Below are 24,716 nucleotides of genomic sequence, written 5' to 3'. Positions count from 1 at the left end.
CCTGTGGTTGGCAATTTGTGATTGATGCTTTTGATTATAGTAAAAATAACTGTTAATACAAACACAAGGAAAATTTTGGTTCTTGCCAATGTCAATAACCTTGCCCTGGGTCAAGCCTTACCGCCCAGACCTAGAGTCCTCTTTCATTTTGTAAGAATGAGTCTAGAAGGCTGCTGCTCAAAATCCACTTTCCCTGCTTTGATATGACTAAATTGCCCACTATTAGTGTCCAGACTGCTAAAGCATGTGGGCAAAAAAATGGAATTTCCTTCATTCTTGTAACACTGTTGCAGGTTTGATGCCAGGAAAGTGAATGGTACCGAGTGGTTTGCATGAAATGTAAAAACAGATCAGATTTTTAGAGCCCTCTAGCTTATTGGAGACTTGCATGTTGGTAGAAATTTGACTGAATATCATAAAAAATTGCTTTGTCACAATCAGACTATGTAATGACCTGTCCAGGGTGTTTCCTGCCTTCTGCCCAGTGAGTGCTGGGATAGGCTCCAGCACACCCTGCAACCCAGGAGAATAAGCGGCTTAGATGATGAGTGAGTGAGTGAGTCTATGTAATGACTTTAACTACCCTAAGATTGTCCAGTGCTTTAGGTTAAGGGTAATGCCTGAATCATGAATTGACTGAATGTTGCTCAGTGGTTGCCACCCTGTCCTACCAGTAAACTAACAGGGAGCATTATTGCCGATATTGTGTTCAAAGTCTAAAAGATGCTTAGGGCATCTCATAACATTTCCCTAAACGAACTACAAAGTCACCTATATGGTGAGTGGAGTGAATAAAATGGACAGTGATCCTAGAAAAAATTAGGTGGTTTTAATGAAGTGGCCAATCAGTGTATATACATGCACAAAAAGCCACATAAATCAAGTCACAGACTGTTCTGGATGAATCCTTGATGGACAGTGTAATAAAGACCAATGCAAGGCTAATCTAGCATAGCTGTAGGAGAACTGAGCTAGTAACACACATTTGTTTTAATTCACAAAAGATTCAAGTTATGGGAGCCATCAGTATCTCAATTCTGTCAATCATAAGAAGGTACTCTTAACATAATAATTAACTGTTTTTGATTTTCTGTTCATTTTTTTCGTCATCTTCTTCATTTCTGTTGATATTTAAAGGCTATTCAGTCAGTTATAATATTTCTTTAAATGTCACAGAACATAACCTTCATAATGTTACTATAGGATTTGTCAGTATTTACCATTTCACCACAGTATTCAGTGATAACTGATAAGATTTGATACTGTAACAGAGTGTGACTTGGCATGCAAACTCAAGATTACATGCCTATCAGCAAAGCGCAACATCAGCCCCTAGGGCAGCTGCCCAACTGCTCTTCAGTGTGATACCATAACCAAGAAATGAAATTCAGGCAATTTGTTAGACCTCCTGAGGTTTTATAGGGAAGTCCAAGGAGAGACTACTTAGTGCGTGAAGTTGATGGTGTTTGGTGTCTGTGCTCACACTGCCCTCTCTGTGCTGTTAGATAAACACGTACAGCCCCTGCGTGGACAAGCCTGGGCTAGGAACCTCTGGAAAAAAATCGAAATCTGATTTGGAAAGTCGGAAATGAGGGGTAAAGAGTGGTTGGGGAGAGCTAAATGTGCAGCCATGCACAGGTCACTGCCTGTAAACCTCACTGTTTGATCTTTAGCACACATTCAGCAGGAAAAATAGCCCCTGTCAGCAGATCTTGGTTTAAAACAAATATTTTTCACTGGATATTTTTATGCAGATAGTGAAAATATCCTAGCTAAGAATAAAATGATCACAAAGATCTACATGAAAGCTCATTTTCAGGTGTCCTTGGATTACCCTGTTGAAGATAAATCATTGTGCGCACTTTGGTAAATATTTTTGAAATGCAGTAGCCGTGCGGTCTCTAAGACCCCTTAGCACTACCAGTTGATCTTGGTGTCATTCATCAAGATAATAAAAATAAATACATTTAGATGTTCAGATTAGCAGTCCTGAATATATATCACCGCTTTTGTAACAAAACCTTGTACTTTACAGGAATATACATAAATATGGTTCAAGTTAATCAGCCAAAACATGCTGGGTGTTCAAAGTTTGCATCTTTATTTTTAAGCTGTGAAGCTAATATAAGTCTCTGTCAGCCAATTTTTTTTCCCAATGACATAGACTTCTATCAAAGCCCTTATAGGAAAGTCTGTCCTCTTAGCTGCCATGTTGACACCATGGCTTATTTCCAGCTGTACAAGACCAGGCTCCTATTTCTTTGAGTCCAAAAAACTTAAAACTGAAGACCAAACTACTGTTTCAAAAACATATTTGAAATCACTGGTAAAATCTGACAAAAACCTTAATAAATAGTTTGTAGTGTTTGGCTCAATAATGCACAAAAACATGTTGTGTAGTTGATTTGGCTACTACACTCACAGAGATCTCGACAATGAGGAGGGGCTTTTCCTGCTAGCTAAACCAGCAAGCTGATTGGCTCTTTTTGTTGAAGGGCAGGACTTTTTCCACAACCAGACATTACGTTCATCCTTACAAGCTTTGCCTGTCCTGTCTCCTCCTTAATAATGTTTTAGCTACATTTGCCTTGTAGCTCCAGTATAAAACTAAAAAGGCAAACTTTGAACACCTTACGTCTTGGCTGATTTACTACATTTTGCTTATTGGGAATATTGTGTAAATATTTTTTTCTGTTAATTGTTCCTTTAATATGAATGTTAATTATTAATGTACAAAGATTTTATTCCAAGTAATTTTGGACCATTTCTTTTGGTCTATTCATCAGCTGACACTAAAATAAACAACATGACATGTAGAATAATATGACATGTAAAAATAAATAAATCAATAAAAAATGCAATTATGTCTCTAAGGTGACAATTTAGGTTGATAGTTATACAGATTTTTTGTGACCCTGAATCTAAGTGACAACATTAAATAGTTTAAATTGCATAGATTACATTATTTTTTTTATGATCTATGGTTATTTACTATAATCCCCCCATTGGGACCCACAGGACCCATTCAGGTGGACCCAGCTGCTTTTGACTGACCTGAGCTGGACGTTGCTCCACTCCCAGCCAACTGATGTGCCTCTCTCCGTGTGTGGGTACATGCCTAGTCGCCACAAGGATATTGACGAGTCCATGTCGATAAGCATGGTGAACAGTTTACTGTTCATGCTGGACTCGACCCGAAGGCCGTGGCAGCCATCAGTCCTCCTGGCTGGCTTCCATCTCCCCGCTGGCTCAGGTTCACAGCAGTCGTCTGGCTGACCCCAATGCTGGCTGCTGCCCGAAGCGTCACTGGACCACTGTGGTCACTGATGCTAGGTCATTGTGTTCCTCTACTAGCAGGTCTGTGAGCACCTGGAGCACTTTTCCTTCCACACTAGGCAGGGCTTCCAAGCGCCTTCACCATTGTAACATAGTAGGCAGATGTATGACATCTCTCTCTTTTGCCGGGCTTCACCACTAGGCCATCGCCACGCCATCTCTTCCACTGTCCTCTTTGCTGCAGCCACAACATCTCTTCCACAGACTTGAATTTCAATGTCTTCTGCCATCTTCTCTTCTTATTTGCCTTCCACCTGTACATTTGTTGGAGTGCCATTCCACTTTTTGCACTTGGTGGTGGTATCCCACTTCTGACACCACTGTGACATCAGCATAGAAAGAGAATCAGGAGAGGACATTATTTCTGCTCAAGAGGTGCTGTTTTACTGAAACAAGCAGAACGGCCACACACAAATGGCCAGGCAAAACAGGCTGATCACTTTTTTACCCATACAATTTCTCCTGGTTTTAGGCACTTAAACCCCCACTATCACAGCCCAACCTAAAATGACACAAACAACTCATGCACACATCCTAGACCAACAAACAAAAACAACAATAGTAACAATAACAGCCACAAATGTCCTTTTCAGTGAAGAGGTGGAGTCATGCAGCGGAGCTTTGCATACCATGCCAGTAAAGCCCCTTCTTGAAACTCGGAGCATGTGGCTGACACCACAGTATGAATCCTTTTTTTCTGATCATTTCTAGTGTTCTAGTTCTAGGGTTTTTTAAATAAACATTTAGTGAATTGCTGAAGTGCACTTTTCTAAAATTCTTTAATTTGTAATAAACTGATGCTCAAAGCTTTATTGATCAGTAAACTTACTTTAAAATCAGAATTTGTAACAAAAAATGTGGAAAAAGTTAGGGCTGAATACTTTTTCGAAACAATGTAAACCAGTCTGCTGTCATTTCTTCCTGTGGTTAACCACACTGTTTACAACTGCATTGTGGGTTTTTTCTTCCTTTTTTTTTTAATAACTTGCGAATTGGACTTGACAATCTCTGACAGAGATGGTTCCTGTGCATTTCAAGAAATCAGCGTGTCCTCCATTACACCAATGTTTACCAAGTAACAGTGTTAGGAAAGCAGGGAGCAGTGTTTCAAACCTTAGCTCAGACATTTAAGAAGCCTTGCTTGGCTCATTCCTCTCCTTCTGTAATATACTCACTACTCGCTGTCTTATCAGTCTCTCTTATGGGCTGGTATTTTACGCGGTAAAAATGATTTAACGTTCTGAACTCTTTGTACGGTTTCCATCGGTTCTTCCTTTCAGCAGGCTTCTTTTTATCTCTCACATTTCTTCAAGTCTTAAAGGTCAATCAGCCTTTTTATCTTTCTGTGGACTCCTTTTTTTATGGGTAACATTCATGGCATGGTAAATGCTATTTGCCCTACTTCTGACAGGAACTGTATGAAAATACAGTTTTGCAATCTTTTTAAGATTAATTTGGGATTCTTTTTTTCAAAATACCAGCAAAATTGCATCAAAAGAGTGCAGCACAGATATTTAGACCTTTTATGTCATTATGTAATAATACATATTAATAAAGACTAACAGACCTATTATCTGTACAGAAGCAGTTGAAAGGGAAGAATGTGACATTGTAAGAATGCACAAGTACTCAAAGCCTGGAAAATTCTTTACTTCACTAGTCAAGATGGCAGAATAAGTTCTCTTTATCATGCTTTAAGCATTTCTTCATTGTTTACTCCTCATGTCTCTTTGTTCATTCCTTGTGGTTTTCATTCTTCCATCTTTATGTTTAAAGCAGTTGATTTTTTTTTCCATTATTTATTAAACTAAGGAAATAAGCCATTTGCTTTTCATCTGTTTTCATTAAACTTTCTTCTTTTATACATTCTTTCTTTTTCTTGATGCCTTCTTTGTTTTCCTTTCTTTTTCTTCATTCTTACATATATTTTTTGTTTCTAATTTTTCCTTCCTTTTTTCTTTTCTTACTTGCTTGCCTCTTTCCTTTCTCTTCCTTTCTTCATTTTTGTCCTTCATTCCTTCATTCTTTCCTTTCTGCCTTCCTTCCTTTCTTTCATGTTTCCTTCTTATCTTTCTTTCCCATTTGTTTGCACTTTAATTCTGTGACTCATTTCTTACAAATTTTATTTTATATTGCCTTGTAAGCACTGTATTTCCTTTAGGAAATGCAAATCTGGTTATCACTTAATATTGAACACAATCACAGCTGTTTCTTTTTTTCTGTTGGGTCTCCGTGCAGTTGCGTGCAGCTAGCCATATCCATCTGTATCTAGGGGGATATCAGAATAATACAGTCAGTGGTATTTTCAGTGGAAATACACTCAGTGGAAAAGAACATGCAGTATACTCCTGTAACCGTATGTTCTGTGACGTCTCATAATGGAGCGTACGTCTTTAAGCTGTTATGAGTTATTTTTCTCTCTCCCTTGTGCCTCTCCTCTCTCCCTCATTATTAAATTGCCTTCAATCATAATCCATTTCACTGATAAATAGTGTAGCTCTGTCCCTCCAAGCTCTCACTTTCTTTCCTCTCATTTCTCTCTCTCTCTCTCTCTCTCTCTCTCTCTCTCTCTCTCTCTCTCTCTGTCTTTCTCTCTGTCTGCCTCTTTTCTCTCCATTCTCACTCATTCTCTTTTTCTGCACTCATCTGCAGTCCCGCAGCATTTCTTTCTCGAGTTAACTCTGCTTCGTTCAGTGCTCCTTGGATTAAGTTAATATCAAAGCCTGCCAAGCATTGTTCAGGATCTCAAGTTACCGGAATTATTCAATAGGGTGTAATTTTACCTCTCCAAAGAAATAATGAAGAACAAGATCAAGATGTTGAAAGAAAACTTCTCACATGGAAAACCTGCCAATTGAAAGTGCTTTCGGATCATTCCTTGTTCATAATTTTAGCTGTAATCAGTGATCAGGAGCCCTGTGATCAGTAAACACACTAATAATGTTACATTTAAGGTGATGATGATGATGACGGTGATATACATTGGCTTGAAAGTTTGTAGTTCCCTCTATAAAAGATGCTTATCCTATTTTCACATTTTTAGATGCATCAGTGATGGAGGAGGATGTGTTTGGCCTGAACGGTCAGATTGAGCACAAACTGGCCTTCCTCTCAGAGCATGTGCCCCGAGACACACACCTGGTCCTGGTTGGTCACTCTATTGGCTGCTACATCACCCTGCAGATTATGAAGAGAAACCCAGAGTTAAAGGTAAAAGAACGTGGGTGGAAAAAAAACATAATCTACTACAGAATCCCAGCCAAGGAATGGTTTGGCAAAAATTCAGATTTACACAATTTCCCCCTTACCCCAAATATAGTCAGTCCGCCATGACATGTTAGGCATCTGAACTGTGCTTCTTTAGTTTTGCGCTGGAGCTACAAGAATAATATAATGGAAGTAGTAAAGCTTATATCAAACCAATTAAGTTTGTGTAAACCGCATGCCTAAATCATCTCACACTTGCCTCAGACTATGTCAAGTTGTCCATGGACAAAATTCATAGCCATTCAGCCTCATAGCACCATAACAAAACTAAAGATGTAAATTCAGACACCAAACATGTCTAAGCTGATGAACTATGTTCATCATAATGGGGCAATGGTGTAAGGGTGGCCAAACAGCTGCTGTAAAATGCATATTTGTTGGTTGTAGTCATACCACAATTTTATTTTAGCCTTTATTTATTCATATGATCCAATCAAGAGCAACTTCTTTTTTTACGATCTGACTTTTGTAAATGAGATAGATAAGATAAATAAGGCTAGGACAGCTACTGAAGACAGTTTACACTTACCATGATTACATGGATTCCGTTTCTTTCCTTGGTATTTCAAAAATTAAGAAGATGGAGCCAGAACAAGTTAAAGATTGAGTAATGAATTTCTTTTGGTGTGACTCACAGAGGCTATTGTCTGCTGATTCTGGCTGCTTCTCTATATTAAAACGTGTAAATAATGACTATCACTGCTTGAGTTTCTCAGCACTCTCTCCAGAATCTCCATAGACCACCTCAGTGATATGCGAGTCTGGCGTGGTTCGAACACTCAGCAAAACACAGGAATATCTATAGTTTAGAAGTGCCCTGAGACGCCGAACAGGATAATAAGACAGTTCTGTTCCCCTGTGCCTGCTGTGCAAAAGGTCAGGAGATTAAATAACGTGGAAAAGAACCTTGATTTTCTTTCTCCCTCTGGGGTTTTCCTGCTACTAAGATGTGCTCTTCATCATTTTTATTTTCAAGTTTTTGCTCTCTGGTGATTTTTTTTTTTCTTCTCTTTCTCTCTCCCTCCTTTGCCTTTTTCAGTAACTCCTTGTCTGTAACAGTCCCTCATTTTCCCCTTATAGAAATATTTCCTTCCACTATAGGGCCCTCTACAGATATGCACAAACTTCTTCAGAATTAATACCACTATGTCGTAATTATCCACATTGAATTGTTGGACTGAGACTGTAATCATTCTCGACTAAAACATTTTCTCAAACTTCTTTATTCTTTTAGCACCGGATATAATTTACATTGATCACTACAATCATGTAGTCTGTATGCCCTAGCACTGGATCAGATTGGCAGCATGACTTTCAGATTCTGACCTGTTTAACTTTCCTGATTTGCAATTAAAGCCAATCGTGGTAACTCCATAATGTTCAAGTGTGGACTGTGGTTTTGGTATGTTCTAGGGCAGGTTATGGCTAGACCATTATGTAGTCAAGACATGCCATGTCTCAGGCAGCAACACTAAAAAGGAAAAAAGATTTCCTTTATGGCCGCAGATTGCAGGCTGCCAAGAAGCCAACATGGTGATTATGTATGATGTGTGATAATCAGAAACTCCTGTTCCTTTGGGCTCCAGCTATTTGGGTTGGAGTAAAGGGCCTTGGCGTAGCAATGGCAGGCTTTACTCTCCTCTTCTTCACTTTTTTTGGGAGGAGAAAGCTGGCAGAATTCACTTTGTAACCAGAAGCACTGTGAGGTGGATCAGCAGCACCCTTCTAGTACCATGTCTGGCTCATGGTCAGTCACTTCAAATGACTCATCCATCCTAGCAGTGGACCCTTCTCTCTATAGCGGTCGGGGAAACACTTTCGCTCCCTAAAGTTCAACACAGAGGGAATGAGGAGGAGACTCTACCTGCACATATACTTGTATTTCAATTTGTATTTTAATATATCCCTAGACTTTTATTTTGTATATTCTTCACCCTTTTTTCTTTCTTATTTTTTCGATTGTATATTCTGTTTTTCAAGGCAACGTGCAGTTGTATATGTATTTCCTTGCAAGCAAGCAAGGATTTTTTTTAGGGTTACAGTGATTAGATGTCTGAGTCAGTGGTGCTGATTATGCATGATGTCAATGCATCTATATTTTATTATATTTGTATCATTGAGACAAAGCTCTATAATGTTTGTAGGATGCACACGGGCATTCTGATACATAGCAGTGTGCTACAGAAAGGGTAGGCATTGATATTGCTTCTGTTGTTTCAATCTACCCTTAAGAAGGAAATTATGTGTTGCACAGACAACTTTGAATGATGGCACTTAGTTTGCAGTATTGTATGGGAAAAGATTTCATGATTTTGATAACAGTCCTTTACATTGGCCAGGGTTAAATGATTTACAAAGTCCTCATTGAACATACTTAATTAGATATGTGCTCATATTTAACAATATGAAATACTGTAGTATTCAGCACACACAATATTGTTCAATATGTCGTGGACACACTGAAATACTGTCATTGCATTTTAGTCAAACAGGTTGATATACACAAATTAGCTCTGGTTTCACAAGTTTCCACTAAATCACCACATTGAGATCTCATGCTTCATTTGATAGTTGTACATTGTGCTTTAGTGGGATTTTGGTGTGAGCACCTTTAGAGCTCATAGTAAAAAATTGCAATGTTGTCTTTTCATACTCAGTCTTTTAGCTAGAGTACTGAGGGTCTACCACCTGTCCTGAAAAAAAAATCTTGGAGAAACCAAAGACATGAAAAACATGATTTCAGAAATGAATGACTGCTGTGCCGTTATACAGAGTGCCAACAGGGAAGTTTTTTTTTTCTCTAAAGACAGAAATCCCAAAACTATCAGCACATTATTGCTGTTATAAAATGACATTGAGACCACTACATGCATGTGCATGTATCATACTGTATTATACATATAGTTTTTTTTCTTAATATGATATTGTGATATTGTAAACCTTGACAAATGGGTAGGTAATTATTGTGATATTATTGTTTTTTATATTGGCACGTACCTGATTCAGTTAATTTGTGAGTAAGGTAGGTATGATTAGGATTGAAATTTTTTTTTGATCACACCCAAATATCCAAAGCTCATCATGTGTAATAATACTTTTCTGGAGGGTGTATGAGCAACATTCAAATACAGTGCATGTGCGCTTATCTGGCCCATGTTCTTTACATCGTATTATTGTCCATTATCTCTTGATCTCGATTATTTTTTCTGAACCTTTGGCCTGTAGAGTACCAGACCTGCTGGGCCATTTTCTGTTCATTGTGTACTGGTCTTTGCCTACAGACACTGGTTTGTAAAAGTCTTAGCCAATCAGGGTTACTCACCAGAATGAACATTGTCTAGTGTGCTGCATGTGTGTGTCTGAACTGTGCAATGCAAGTCCAGCCCCCTTCAACAGTGCAGTTGAAGACAGAGTTTGTTGGGGGTTCTGCCCATTCTGAGGTGAATGTTTAGACTACATGAACAATCTAGACTGTCTAATGAACAATCTAAAAGAGCACTGCAGACGTGCCTTAGTGATAGTAGGCCACGCTAAGTTCGATTGGCCCTTTTCTGGCCTCTTCTTCTGCCTGAGACGGTGCCAATAGAGGAAACAGCATGAGAAATGTGTTCCATGTTCCTGATTGTAGCGGCCATTCTGTCCTCGCTGTCAGTAAAGACAGATTATTCCATTCAAGAGCCACGAACTGAGGTGTGCATTCAGCTTGCTCTACTGTAGCCATTTATTTCCATTTATATTTCATGTATTGTTTCTCTTAGTCTTTTTATTCATTTCTTCCGATGCCATTCTTGACAGTTGGCCAAGAGCTACTTCTTACTTTTAGACCACCGATTATAGTCTGTGTTTTTTCTTGCTCATTTTTGCTCATTTCTTTTATTCCGCAGACATTACTGGGGATTCTTTCAATATGTTCCTCTGTGGTGGTTAACTATTTGTATGCTCAGCAGAAAACTTTGCTTGAATTATTCTGGTGCTTGAATTGTTAAAGGGTCTGTATAATACATACATACATACATACATCATCTAAACCGCTTATCCTTCTGGGTCGCGGTGGGGTGCTGGAGCCTATCCCAGCTGTCATTGGGCGGAAGGCAGGATACACCCTGGACAGGTCGCCAGTCCATCGCAGGGCAGGGTCCGTAGAATGAAGAATGTTTTATAGGACTGGCCGGAATAAGTTTTTTCCTTTTTGTATTCAGATTAAGCCACAAAACTTGTAGTCACTTGTAACAGTTATTGTCAATATATGGTTAAATGTTAAGTGATTATATGGTATGATATATGGTCAGAAAGTTAAATATAAGTAAATTAAATCAGCTTTAGTTGAATGCATCATAAATTCATGCTAGGCACCCACGTCAACTCATCGAAGCAGAACAAACTCCACCACTTTCCGCATGCCTGTTGAAGCTAAAAGAGCAAAGTTGCTTAAGAAATCGCTTATGGGAGCACATTAAATGATTGGACAATAAAAAAATTCAAAATTTGCAGTATGAGGTTGATTTATGGATGACTATGGATTATAATTATTATCATAATTATTCCTGGCTGAAGTGGGTGCTTGACACCGCCGAGTCAAAGGCATTGTGGATGGACATGCGGTTGCTTGCGCTTCACATATGAAGTGCCATGTCTGATGTGAATTTGGGGTTACACTACAGCTAATTTCAAAATTAACCGTCCATTTGCAATGTCACTGGTATACACTATTAATATGTTGTCTTCCTACTAGACGTATCTTGAACTGCAGTCATGAACATACTTCAAAAATAATAATAATATTATTTGTAAGCATGATTTGGAGAACAAATATTCAGAAGCATTTGGAAACACCAGCGAATATTCAAAGCCTGTGAAGTGCATTGACTGTAAATATTGTTGTAAAGTTTTAAAATATACCATTCATCATCAGTTCAAGCAGACCACATACAGAAACTAAGCTGCATAATTAACCTGTTTTGAAGTCATCATGACTTTGATGTCACAACATTTAAATATGACTCCCCATTCAGCCTATAGTACTTTACCTCATCTATTCTCAATGAAGTGTTGTAACTGCAGAATGTCTGTAGAAGAGTCATTGGAGTGGAAGAAGAGGGGAAAACAATCAAACCGTGTACTGTTTCTGGCTGCTGGGAAAGAATTGTATTATTACAGCTTTCCAAAGAAAACAAACTTGAAAACAAAAAGTGCCTAAAGTCTGTTTTTACCGGCATCCTTGGGGATTTCAGTCTGAACTTTACACTTTAATATGTGCACTGTCATCCTCTATGTTTACTAATCTGTAGTTTATTTTTAAGTGCACAAATTGTACACCTGCTGTAGACTTCATATACTCATCATTGGAGTCGTTTGTTTTAATCAAACTGATTACAAGCATAATTGATGATGCTCAAATGCATGACATACGAACTTGGTCATTTGACACATACTTTAGAGTGGTCAGTCAAATAGTCAAATTATTCGTATTGAGTATATTGACTGAACATTATTATAATCAAGGTTGGTTCTGTTTGGCTGAGCTGGAAAATCACTTCTTTGATTTCATGCTGAAGAAATCTTTATCTAGAAGAGCATGTAGCCAGACAGGCTTGACTATTTGAAACCGGATATCATTATTTCATTGCCAACAACGTTTTATGACACTGGAGAAATCTTGGTGTTGATTTGGTACTTCAGCTTATGTTGAAGATATCTTGAACAATTGGTGCAGTGAAATATTTGTTAAACAAAAGACTGGGTGATCTGAATGACTATTTCAGATGTTTAAATGGAGTCATTATCTGGGACATGCAAAGGAAATCTTTCAGAGGTTCAAAGGGAAGAACTCTTGACAAGTCCTGTCATTCTCCTCAGTGGAATGATGGCGCATCCACAAAATTCCTCCGACACAAAAGTGTGTCTTTTGTGTATGTGTGTGTATATCTGTCTGTATCACATTGGGTGGGCCTCCGTTTAGGGAGCGAGGGGTCAGGCAGACAGGGATGATGTCCACAAGTATTGGCTTCAGTTCATAATTCACTCAAATAAAACATCATTACAGTCATAGCGTTTGCCAAATGCAAGCATAAACATTACAGCATATAGCTCCGGCTCACGTTACCGCCCTGAAATGCTCCAGCTTTTAAAAGCCCATATGCTTAAACTCCCTTAACACAGCGCAGTCCACGCCTTCAGCACATTCAGGAGTTAGAGTGACCTATCTCACAAACTGCCCCATGATCATTCCCAAACTGCTGATTTTCGAGTAGCTTGACGGTTTTGGAGAGTGTGTATGCTGCTGATGCAGTATACGTGGGTAAATTGGGCAGGCAAGTGTTTCTAGGCCTTCTGAACCTTTGGCAAGTAAAACATGGGCTGACTGGTTAAGGCACATGCAAACTAGCTGAGCCGTTTTGTGGAAACAATATGTCTCTCAATATACATGCATTCTTTCTAAAATGGATTAAAAAACTGAATCACTTTATTGTTAGTGTATGTGTTTTTTTGAGCATTAAAACCACATATTAAATAATATAATACTGAGTAACCCAACATCTTTCTAAAAAAAATGCTACCTGTTGTTATAACTGATGTCACTGCAACCACTTGCATTCATGACCTCCTGCTAGTGCAGGTTCATTGAAGCTTGCATGCTAGTAGTACTCCCTGCTGGAGGAACTTCAGCCTGTTATCGCTCTCCAAAGCCATGACCCACATCCTTTAGATATTAAAAAAACAAGTCGTTTTCTGTCATCTCAGAGTTTTCATACTTCAGCTAACTACTGGAACACTTAAGCTGTACAGGGGAAAAAAGGCTTTTTTACTCATTGAATTTTTTTACTCAGTGAATCACACTATTCCGTGACAATGGGGGTTTCACTATAGCCTTTTAAAGCTCCCATTATAACTCAATGTTTTAACAGTTAAAGTGAATGAAGTATTATGTATATAGATTATTTAATATTATTTATTACCTTTTTGATTGCAAAGATACTAACAGGCAGCTCCCTAACAAAGCTCTCTCTCTGTCTCTCTTTCTCTCTCAAACAGAAAAAAAACTGACTACTGGGTTGAGCCTGCACACTTCTAGAAGAAAGTTTAACCCCAATTTTCCAGTATACACTATATGGACAAAATAATAATTATTGAATTCAGGTGTTTTATTCAGTCCCATTGCCACAGATGTAGAAAATCAAGCACCTAACCATGCAGTCTGCCTTTACAAACATTTGTTAAAGAATGGCTCTAAAGTGCTCACTCGCTTTCACCATCCCATGTGGGAATTAGAGCCTGTTTGCATCACAGAGCTAATTGCATCAAATCAGATTTTGTCTGAAATTACTGTTAATGTTGCCAACTAACGCAATTGTGACGGCAAGTGACTACCTCGTAGAGCTTTGAGCATTTCTTCATAGCCTGTGGCGATGCTTTGGCACTGCCAGTGGCAATGACAGTAAAAAGGATGGGATAACGATGATAACTACAGAAAAAAAGGAATTCAGAAGTTCGGAGTCGAGTGGAAGGAAAAACTGTGGCTGGAGATTTTTAGAAGGAAATGGTGTTCTTTCAAGCACATCATCATTTTGCAAGATGGACAGACACCACAAGTTCATTACCGGGAGTAGAAAACACAATTTTCAGATACACAGCAGCTTTCAAAAGAAAAGCATAGCCCTGGTTTGACTTATAAGGAAAAACACCTGATGGGTTTTTATAATGTTTGTTATACATAAATACATAACTATGTTTCAAAATTCTTCACAAGATTGATTAACTTGGTAGCTTGAATGGTCAGTGCAGATTATTCTCTCTACTCCGACTGAGGCTCATTAATAAGATTATGGTATTATCTCCAACAAAATAATCATGAATAAATCCCAAATATCTGACACATCGACCAGCCCTGCACCTACAACAAAGAACTTTGATGGAAATGAAGCTGAAGTGAAAAGCTGCTGCACATGGCCTAAGTATTAGTAAATAGCTGTTTATGTTAATAAAGCTTTAGCAGGATTTTTCTTACCTAATTGAAAAGTAACAGGAAAAACAAACAATGCTCAGAAAATGTCAATAAGGCAGTGTATACCCAAACCTTTGACAGTCTGAGTTGAGCTTTTAGTGTTTTTTGGCAGTGTTCATTCTTCTTTTTGTCCATGAGCTGTAAGCCTGCATCTACTGAAAAGACTGACCCATAAAATGTATAGGTAGTGAGGTATGGCCCAGATCAAAGTACAGGGCATGAAGCCAGCGCTGCAGTAGATCTGTACACCATTAACATTCCTGCATTGTCACATTCATCCCTCAGGTCAGTGGAAATCAGCCTGTGACAACTAAACTTATTTCACCTTTTCTGCTCCAGATGCTGCTGCAGAGGGTTCAGTGGCTCTTCTGACTGCAGTAAGACTAGAAATAGGACCCTGTAGGACTCTATGTGTGTGTATGTGTGTAGCCAGAAAGAGCCTGGCTGTCTGTCTGGCTGATTAAAGAGCCCCTCCCAGAGTTCTATCAGATTCCTTTGTGTTCTCCTGCACATTCCTGTGACCTGCAGGAAGAGGAGCTGCTTCTCATCAAAACCACTACTTTACCCATCAACGATCACCTGTTCCTCACACACACTCCACTTCACATCTCTCTCTCTCTCTCTCTCTCTTTCTCTCTCTCTCTCTCTCCCTCTCTTTCTCTCTCTCTCTCTCTCAGCCTCCACCTATGCCTAGACACCCTCATTAACTATATCATGCTATCTAAAACTGTGCTACATATGATTTTGTTAAAAATGCAAAAAGAAATAGCATCACTCAGTTTGTGGTAGGCCAGGGGCCAAAAAAGGCAAAATGATAAACAAATAAAGAAGATGGGTAGGTTTCTAAGAGTTTTTAAAAATATGTTTTGTAACGTCACTATATTTTGTTATTAAAAGAATTAAAAAATACTAAAACCTTTTTTAAAAGCTTGTGCGTGAATGTTAAAATGTTCTCTCACTGGGTAAAGAGTGGAGTTAGGTTAGGGTAACTTTCTGGCGAGCCAAATTAAACGTCCTTAAGAGCCAGCATTGGCCCATGCGCCACACCTTGGGCAGCTTTGGCGTGGAGCATTTTATACGCCAGGCATCACTCTCAGATTTAACAGTTTCTTTATTCAGTTTTTTCTTTACATCCTAGTGGACAGTTATATGGGTCAGAGGGAACTGATGCGAGATCAACACCTTTACTCACTTTCACACTTTCACTGATGTTTTTAATACATGATAATACAGTGTTTAATACAACACAGAGTCAGAAAAAGATGTGCTGGAAGTCAAAACTGATTCCCTTTTAAGCTCACAGTGGAGTACTGTCAGGATATGAAGTTGAGTTGGTTTGAGCATGAATAAATTACATTTGGCGCTGCTGACAAACTATTTTGCTGGCTATCGTATATTTTACACGAGGGAATGGAAGATATTGCGCTGTTTAGTTTCATTGAAAAATACTTGGCCCAAACTGCAAAGCCTTGCAGAGTCAGACAAAGCACATTCACTTTGTCTTGCTCACTGAATGAGTTGAGCTGCCTTCTAGTCAATGGCCAAACAGAGGCAGGTGCTTCCTGTTTCTGGAAGTCTCTCTTTCTCTCTCTCTCTCTCTCTCTCTCTCTCTTTCTTTTTCTGCCTCTCTCTGCCTCTCCATCCTATCCATTTAGGTATATCATTTTTCACATTTTGCTCACACTGCACCTTTAAAATTATATTACCAGTCAGATGCATCATATTTATGTAAAAAAAGTTCAAGAAACTGCCTCTAGCATTTTTACACTATATATTATTCCACTGATCCCTTTGTTTGTGGACTGAGTGTGTTTGATAAGCATGATGAGCAAGAACAAATTAAACTGAGGAATGTAAATTGATATTATAACTGAGAGACTATTGATGAATAAAGCCAGTGTTTATAGAGTATCTTGGGGTAGCGGTGCTGATGCAGAATGTGTTTTTTTTTGTTTGTTTTTTTTTATGGCTGAGATCGAAATAGATCAGTGCTCTTCATTCCCACTTCTTGAGAAGCGTGGCTCTGCAGTATTTCATGAATCAAAACACCTGATTCAGCTCTTCAGCTAATTCATCAACTCCTTTCTGAGATAAATCAGGTGTGCTGGAGGAAAGAAAGCAAAGCAGCAGTAGGAACTTTTGGGACTGTGAGTGAAGAACACCAGCATAGACTGCAGTCTGATTCTAAAGCAGCCATGTTGACCTGTGCTACACTGCTATTAAAGCTTGCCATTACAGTTTTCAGTAATATGAAAAAAAAATTCAGTGTGATACTAGTACTTAACAATTAAAAAAAAAAAAAGTCATCTAATTTGTGGGAGACTGTAAGAAATGTAAGAATTTTACATGTGTCTAGGAGCTGCAGATGATTCCATAATAAATTAAAACACTGAGTGCATTTACATGCAAAGCCTTCATTTCGTTGAGAATGTAGTTAGTTTTATTGTCGCTCCAAAAGTATTTTGCTGCCATCTCGCGGCAATGCTGCTTGCTTATTTCCGGTACAGCAGTCTGTTCTGCACATGCACAGACTGAGAAATCTGAAAGAAATCCGGGTAAGAGTGTACATACGCTGAGAAATCTGATCACTGAGCTAAAATCCAGCTCTCTTTATTGGATTTCATAATCTGATTTCTAGATAGGAATATGGTGTTTACATGACCAACTGCAGAAGTTCGATTATGTTCGGATTATTAAACGCACTCATTGAAACAGATAACTTGACCTAAAATTAATGTAAGTATACAATTACAGTATATAATTTATCATTTAATAACATTTAAAAGCTACCTAAAATATTCTGATATCTAATTTATATCTAATACGTATTTAAAATTTAATTCTACACAGTTTATGAAGTTTTTGAATAAAATGCCAAAAAAAGTTCCAAACTTGATAACACTTTATATGGATAGCCCTCTGTAGATGTTTGATAAGTGCTTACCTTAGCATTTAACTTGCATTCAATTATTCATTAAATTCACCTCAATTTTCCTTAATCCAAAACCTTGATCTAACCCTTAACCCTGACCCTGGTCCTAAGACTAACCCTGGTACTAATCTTGACCCTAACTCTAACGCTGTTAAGAGCCATTTTTTTTTCTTTTTAGTAAGTAGTTTAATAATTCAGACAATTATAGATAATCTATTGGGAGCTATCCAAATAAAGTGAGACCCCAAACTTTTGTGTATATTCATGCTAGGCTATTCTGAAGCTAGCATGAACATCACTTAAAACTTCAAAATTTGAATAAAACATCTAGCACAAACACAGCCTCTCTCTCTCTCTCTCTCTCTCTCTCCTTTATGTGCAGGTAGTAAAGTCTGTGATGTTGTTCCCAACAATCGAGCGCATGGCCTGTAGTCCTCAGGGCCAGGTCATGACCCCGGTACTTTGCAGGCTGCGCTATGCCGCCTACCTGCCCGTTTTCCTGCTCTCATTGCTGCCTGAGAGACTGAAGGCCGGCCTAGTTCAGCTGGCCCTGAGGAACCTATACTCTCTGGACACCACCATGATCCCAGCCACCGTCAGCTTGATCAATGTAGACTGTGCTGGTAAGTCTTGCCTTTGCTAGCACATTCTCGCTAAGTGTGATGAATGCCCAAGTTGTCATTGCAACATCAGTCAAAAAAGAGGCTTGCCAAGAATTAAATGTTCAAAAAATGGTCCTGAAATATGTTCTTATAAAGAAACCGAGTCTTGGATATCTGTTTAAGTGGCCCTCGTTTATTAGCAAAAGTTCAAGATGTTCGAATCTTTAGCAAGTTATGTCTGTGGCCTTGGTTACTTAGATGGACATTTCTCAGAATAACTGCAGTGATGGAGAGTTGTATTAATTTTTACTAACTGTTATGAATGCTTTAGATATCATCACAACATCAGTCAAAAACAAGGCTCGCCAAGAAAGAAACATTCGAAAAAATGTTCTCAAGACTCCTTATGAAGTGCCATTGTCTTGAATATCTGTTGTAAGTGGACTACATTTTATTTAATAGCAAAGTTTCAAGTCTTGTTGCAAGATGTGTCTGTAGCCATAGTTACGATGGCCGTTCTCCCAAATGTCTGCATTGGTGGTGCATTTTATGAATTCTTTTAGGCCGATGAGGCGCAGTCTAAATTAGGATACAATAGCCTATCTATCTTCATAAGTGAGGAACAGTAACATTGACACCTTGGCTTTTATCTGTAAATAGATACTGATGCAGTAGCCAGCAATTTCATCACTAAAACTGCACCTCCATCAGAATGGTGTTTGGCTCAAACAGATAAACTTCTTTTTCCAGTACTGAGGTATTAATACTCCAACACTTTCCAAATTTCCTCCTTTCTAAAGGCATGCTTCTCTGTTTGTTCCTCTGATAAGAGGCGTATTAGCACATTAGAAGGTGATGTTTGTGATGGTCCACATAAATGAAATCAGCATTTGAGTGGCAGCCAAGTGAGCAGTGTTTCCCAGTGCACAGAATAAAGTTTTATTTATTAGAACTCTTATCTAATCTCCAGGGCTTTCCGTTTGCAGGGTAATGGTGCAGATGAAGTGTTGTGAGTAGGAGTAATTAAGAGTCCTCTCCTCCGCGGGGAGCAGACCTGCGCGGCTCTTTCTGTCTCTCTAGGTGAAAGGCAGAGTGTTTTCCCTGTCTGTCCTGGGAGGTGGATGATTGATGCTGTGATGGCTACAGACTCTCTGCCAAAGAGGCCTCAGTAGAGCCTAGAAGCGTTAGAGTGAGCTCAGCGCTCAGTGTTCTTAGTCTCTCTCTTTCTTTCTCGCTCTCTCTTCTCTCTCTCTCTCTCTCTTCCCCTAACTCTCTTTTCTCCTCTGTCTCCCTTCTCTCTCTCCCTCTCCCTACTGAGGCTTAGATCTTCACCCCCAACTGCACTCATAAGCATGCTTTTAATCATTTAGCACTTTCCGCCTGTTGTCATTTGGGATTACATTTTTTCCCAACCTTTCTTTTCTTTTTTTCAGTTGAACAAAATGTTCAAGATGGTTCAAGCTTTACTTTTTTCCTACTCTTAATTACTAGTTTTGGTATGGGCTCAGTAAATATGAACAAATTTTTCAAAATGTTTTTGTTTTGTTGTCTTTTAAAAAGACTGTGGGTGCATGTGTGTTTTGCATCACTGGCCTTCGTCTGCGAGCAAAAAGCTGCTCTCACTCTCTGTCTTGCATTACACACATAATTAATGGTGAGTTGACAGACTTAATTAAGAAAACATGTTGCGATTAGATGGAGCTTCCTGGGGTATTTTTAAGGATTTATTTGTTCGGAAATCCCTTTCCTTGAAATGGAGAATGTTGATGCTCTCATGTTAACTGCATGTGAAACATACACACAGTACATGTCAAGCAGAGATCCATGGTCAGCATGTAATACCGTATATAAACTAATGAGGCAATCCGCCCTGGATGGCCTGTAGGGAGACCAGCCATTGAAAGGACTCTAATGTGCCCCATCACCGCAGAGGTCCAGCCTGCAGGACCATGCCTCAGTCGGCTTTTGTGCTATATTCTGTTCATGACGTAGCATTGTCTAAAGAATGAATATTGTCAGCATTTTCTGTCATGTTTTGTCCTCACATTTTTCCAAACAGCAAGAGATTTGATATGATAGAGTTGGATATGTTTCTTGCCCTCCCGGTTGACCCTTTTCTGCGGCCGGTAAGGCGGTCAGGACCCTGACTTGGCTCCCTTACGAGAGCGTGAAACCAGAGCGCTGCTGCTAGACACTAGTTTCCCCCGCTGGAGCGGAGCATAGTTAACATCGGCCTGACCCGCAGCCCAGTGGCCACGCTCATAAACTTCCTACCTGGCACTTCACTCAGACAAGCTACATGTCCTTTCCCTTTCCTCACACAGACACCTGTTTCTGCTAGCAAAGGCTGGCTAATGTAGTGAAACCATATTAAAGTTGTACAGTGGAACTGAACGAAACACGAATTTGCTCTTCCAGTAAGAAATGCTGGCATAAGATTTTCTCTTTATACTCTTTTTTTCAGATTTGTTTTGAGTCCCTTACTAGGCATAATACCAATTTTTCCCAAGCATCAAGCATAATTAGATTTCTTAGACTTTTTTTAAGTTGGAAAGCCTCCATTTCATTAGCTTATTCCTCTTAACATTAAAAATCAGTGACTTCTCCCAAAACCTCAGATTTGAGTATCTGAGCGTTTATGTTTTAATAAGCCTACATTATGCTGTACAACTTCATCTGTGTTAATTTTAGGTTTCTAGCCACCATTAGGTGGAGCAGAATACTAGAGAAAAGCCCTATGGGGCATGATCTCCATTCTGACTCAGAGGAGGGCATCTGGAAGGTAATTTCACACAGTGGCAGTTACACAACAGGAAACTGGAGCTTCTTCTGTGAAGCCCAGATCCATCGCTCCACAGGATTTAATGAGACTGCAGTGGAGGATGGAAACAAATATGAATTTTGACTTTTGCTCTTACGTGAGCTAAGCTGCAGTTTTAAGAAAGAAGACAGAACTGCTCTACACGATACTCTGCACAGTATGAACAGCAGGCTGATTTATATTAACTTCATGTATAAACTTTACCAACGTCAACTGTCAGTAAAAATGTTATAGTACCAAAAAAGGTCTTATATCTCCATTTGGTGCTATATAAAAGCATTCAAAAGTATTCTTTAAAGAACTAAACATTTAAGGTTCTCCATCATGAATTTTATACATGATAACAATAATAGGCCTAATTATAATATTGGAATTTTATAAAGGACAACACAATTTTGTTTTGCAGATTCTCAAGTATGATGTTTCATGTTGGTAAGAAATGCAAATAATAACAATAATAATAATAATAATAATAACAATAGATGCAATAGAAAGAATTAGAACTAGCCCTTATAACCTTGTGGAGGCAACAGTAGCTTTAGAATAGCACACAGAAAAATAAACTTGTTTGAATGCAAAGATATATAAAATACTTATGCAGTCATTTGCTTTACTCTAATTTCTTATTTTTAAGAATGCAACTTGTGTATAAAGCCTTTGCACATGTACATTGGAAACTGAATATAAGCTGGTCACCTTAACTAGAGTTCAGGGACGTAAGTGTTGTTAAAGCTGAAACCTCTCAGTCGAAGTACATTGGACAAACGCCCGAGGGCACTGAAATGATCAAACTGAAAGTGGCACAGAGGCTGAAATATGTTAGCTGTTTTGAGGTAACTCTAGAATGTCATATCAAAGTTGACCGCACAGATTCCTGATTTAACACACTGTGGATTGTTTTGTCCTATTGAACGATATTGCGGTTTTGTCTCCTTATGACCTCGTGTCCGTAGGCAAGGCTATATTGAGATCTAAGAAGCATCCACTTTGCTAGCTCTGGGGAAAGCTCTAAAATTCCTCCAGTGCTCTTGGCTGCACATCTTTGTGCAGCAGGACCATCATTTCCCCATCTGAAACACTTATTCTGTATTTTTTAATGTGACAGATGAATTGATTTTGTAATGATTGTACCCTTGTGGTATTTCATGGTGAATGAATCATTATAGTTACCATCAGACACATTGCTAATACCCTGTTGCTATGTTTTGCAATCTGGCCGCTCTGATTGTTTGAGTACAGGTGTCATTTGTCATGGAGAAAAAGCCATAAGCCTCAAAGGAGTGCAGCCCTAGCAGTTTCAAACCAGCTTTCAGCTACAATTAAAAAGCGACGATGGATGAGTCTCTTAAATTTCAAGTCATAAAAGATGTGTTTATTTCTGTTATTTCATGGAATTGCCTCCCTCTAAACAGCAGTATGACTCTACATGAGGTACTATAGAGCTTGCCCACCCACGTTAGATTGTGTCTGGCTGGAGAAAAATCTGCATCTTGTTGCACCGTTTTGTGGCTTTTTATCGCAACATATGGTATTGAACTGGAAAGAGGAAAAGAAGAACTGTCTCATTCAAGTTCTTTCTTTTTCTTCATTGGATACAAAATAAAGAGGAACATATTGAAACTGGCAGAGAGGTGGTTGGCTCAATTTTTGTGCTAGTTTTTTGTCATTTCTTTTTGCTAATGTCATCATCAACATCTAACATGTTCAGAAAATGGTAAGTTAGGGTAGTTAAAAAAAAACATCTTACAAATTCAAATTTTAGGCAATCTAGCTTGATTGAGTGGGACTTGTATTTTGAGTGTTTTCTGTCTGTGCTTGCTTTGGAGTATAATTTTCACAGAACATACTTCACAGAATAGTGCCTCTTCAAACTGACTGATCAGGTTTAGTTTAATATCAGATTAGGTATGTTGAGGGATCCATTGCGCCGTTTTGTCACTTCTCTGGTGTCGTAGGTGACTTCAGTAGATGAGTCAGCGTGTGCGTGCATTTGTGCGTCTCCTCTGTCTCTTGTGTCTGATGTTAACTGGGTGCATGTGTGTGAACGTGTAAATTGGGCTGGAATGCTGTGTCCTGCCAAACCCCCGGCCCAGACACCCCCCTGGAGATAAGTGAGATAGAGCAGGGGATGTCTCGCACATCACTGCCCCAAGACTGGCACACTCAGCTCCCTCACACCATCTGCTCTGCTCTTCTCTTCTCTTCTCTTCTCTTCTCTTCTCTTCTCTTCTCTTCTCTTTCAACTCTGTGTGTGTCTATTTTTGATCTCAGCTCTCACACCCAGAATCTATTATTGCTTTTAATTCAACACTTTCTCTTTACAGTAGTATTTTGAAATATTTTCGGCATGTAAATAGGCTGATCATGACGTATGTATCGCTGTTGTCATAAAAAAACATCGTATCTCCAAAATGGTAGCTTTACAGGAAAAGGGAAAAACATTTACCTTTAATGTAAGTCAATGTAACCAGACTTTTTCCAAGTCATTTTGGACCATGTCTTTTGGTGCATTCATCATGAAATACACACAATGTAAAGGGTAACAGGCATTTTCAAAAATGTCAAAAATGTAAAAACGACAAACATGGAGACACGAGGTTTTGTCCTAACAGCAGCGATATGTTACATGTCCTAATTATGTACAGCTCTTAGATCAACTAGCTATAAATACATTAGATAGTTTATTAATCTTATTATCTTATTTATGAAGTACAAATTATGCTTTTTTCAAGAGGTGCTTCTAGAAAAATCAAAGGAGAGCAAAACAAAATAACTCAACGCTGTGAGTCTGAAAGGATGCGTAGCTTCAAGAAGACGCTACTGAGAAAAGAAAACAAAAAAAGCTGCTGTAGTTCTCAGAACAGTGAAATGACCACCCCAGGTTCCAGACCTCGACAACCCGGAATGTATTTGGAACTACCTGGATTGTGAGACGCAGAAAATGCAACCAACTTCTATTATAATGGAATGAGGCAATGTGGAGACACTAAATACTGAAAACATGTATATTTATATTTTGTATTTATATAAAATGTTATATTTAGTTGGGGCTTCTATATAACTTGCTGTTATGTTTTTTGTTTTTGCCCTGATGTTTAAAAAATGAATAACTTGCGTTTAACATCTCTTCGGACTGGAAACTGAGTGAATGATTTTGCATAGTATTCTGTAATAGATAAGATAATAATATAGTAAATAACAAAATAATAAATGATTACTGCAGGTGTAGTTCCATGTGTTGCAACAACGGCCAATCTCTAAAGCTACAGGATTGCTACTCTCTCCTGAAGACATCCAAAGATTATTTGGACTTTCTAACCTGTCTGAACATTTCTTTAATCTTCAACCTGACAGTATTTATTTCTAAGAAAACTTAATGCAAAACGAGGTCAGCAAGCTAACTCTGCAGTCGTCTTAGACAGCAGGGTTTAATCATTCCACTCATTTTAGCCTTAATACTGGTCCACATCCAAGTTTGCCTTGTTTCAGTGTAATAAGACTGGATGTCTAAAGGCTCTGTATTTGGTTGTTTATCCAGTGCAGTATTTTCCTCATTCTCAGTACATGTCTTTAAAAGCAGTGAGGGGAGGATTTGCTTATGCTAAAAGCAAGCAGATAACTGCTCATTTACTGCCTGCCAGACAGCAGCCAACCTAAATACCTTAAGAAGCTTTGAAATAACTGTGATGTTTGGAATGAAGGAGACTTCCTTGTTTTGCCATGTGCCCCACTCCCTAAGAAATAGCAAACAGTTAT

At 38.7% G+C, this 24,716-nt stretch overlaps 1 protein-coding gene across 1 annotated transcript in view; it reads left to right on the top strand.

The window, feature by feature from the left end:
• ldah (lipid droplet associated hydrolase) overlaps positions 1 to 24,716 on the top strand; it is a 63,036-nt gene that overhangs the window by 26,486 nt on the left and 11,834 nt on the right. Inside the window, exons 4-5 of the mRNA XM_036592906.1 lie at positions 6,380 to 6,546; positions 17,920 to 18,160. Coding sequence (XP_036448799.1) covers positions 6,380 to 6,546; positions 17,920 to 18,160 — 408 coding nt within the window. The remainder of the gene's footprint in view (positions 1 to 6,379; positions 6,547 to 17,919; positions 18,161 to 24,716) is intronic.

This window comes from Colossoma macropomum, unplaced genomic scaffold (assembly GCF_904425465.1).
Source record: "Colossoma macropomum unplaced genomic scaffold, Colossoma_macropomum, whole genome shotgun sequence".
In the NCBI taxonomy this organism is placed as follows: domain Eukaryota; kingdom Metazoa; phylum Chordata; class Actinopteri; order Characiformes; family Serrasalmidae; genus Colossoma; species Colossoma macropomum.
The sequence above is the reverse complement of the archived record's forward strand: the minus strand, read 5'-3'. Positions and strand labels throughout refer to the sequence as shown.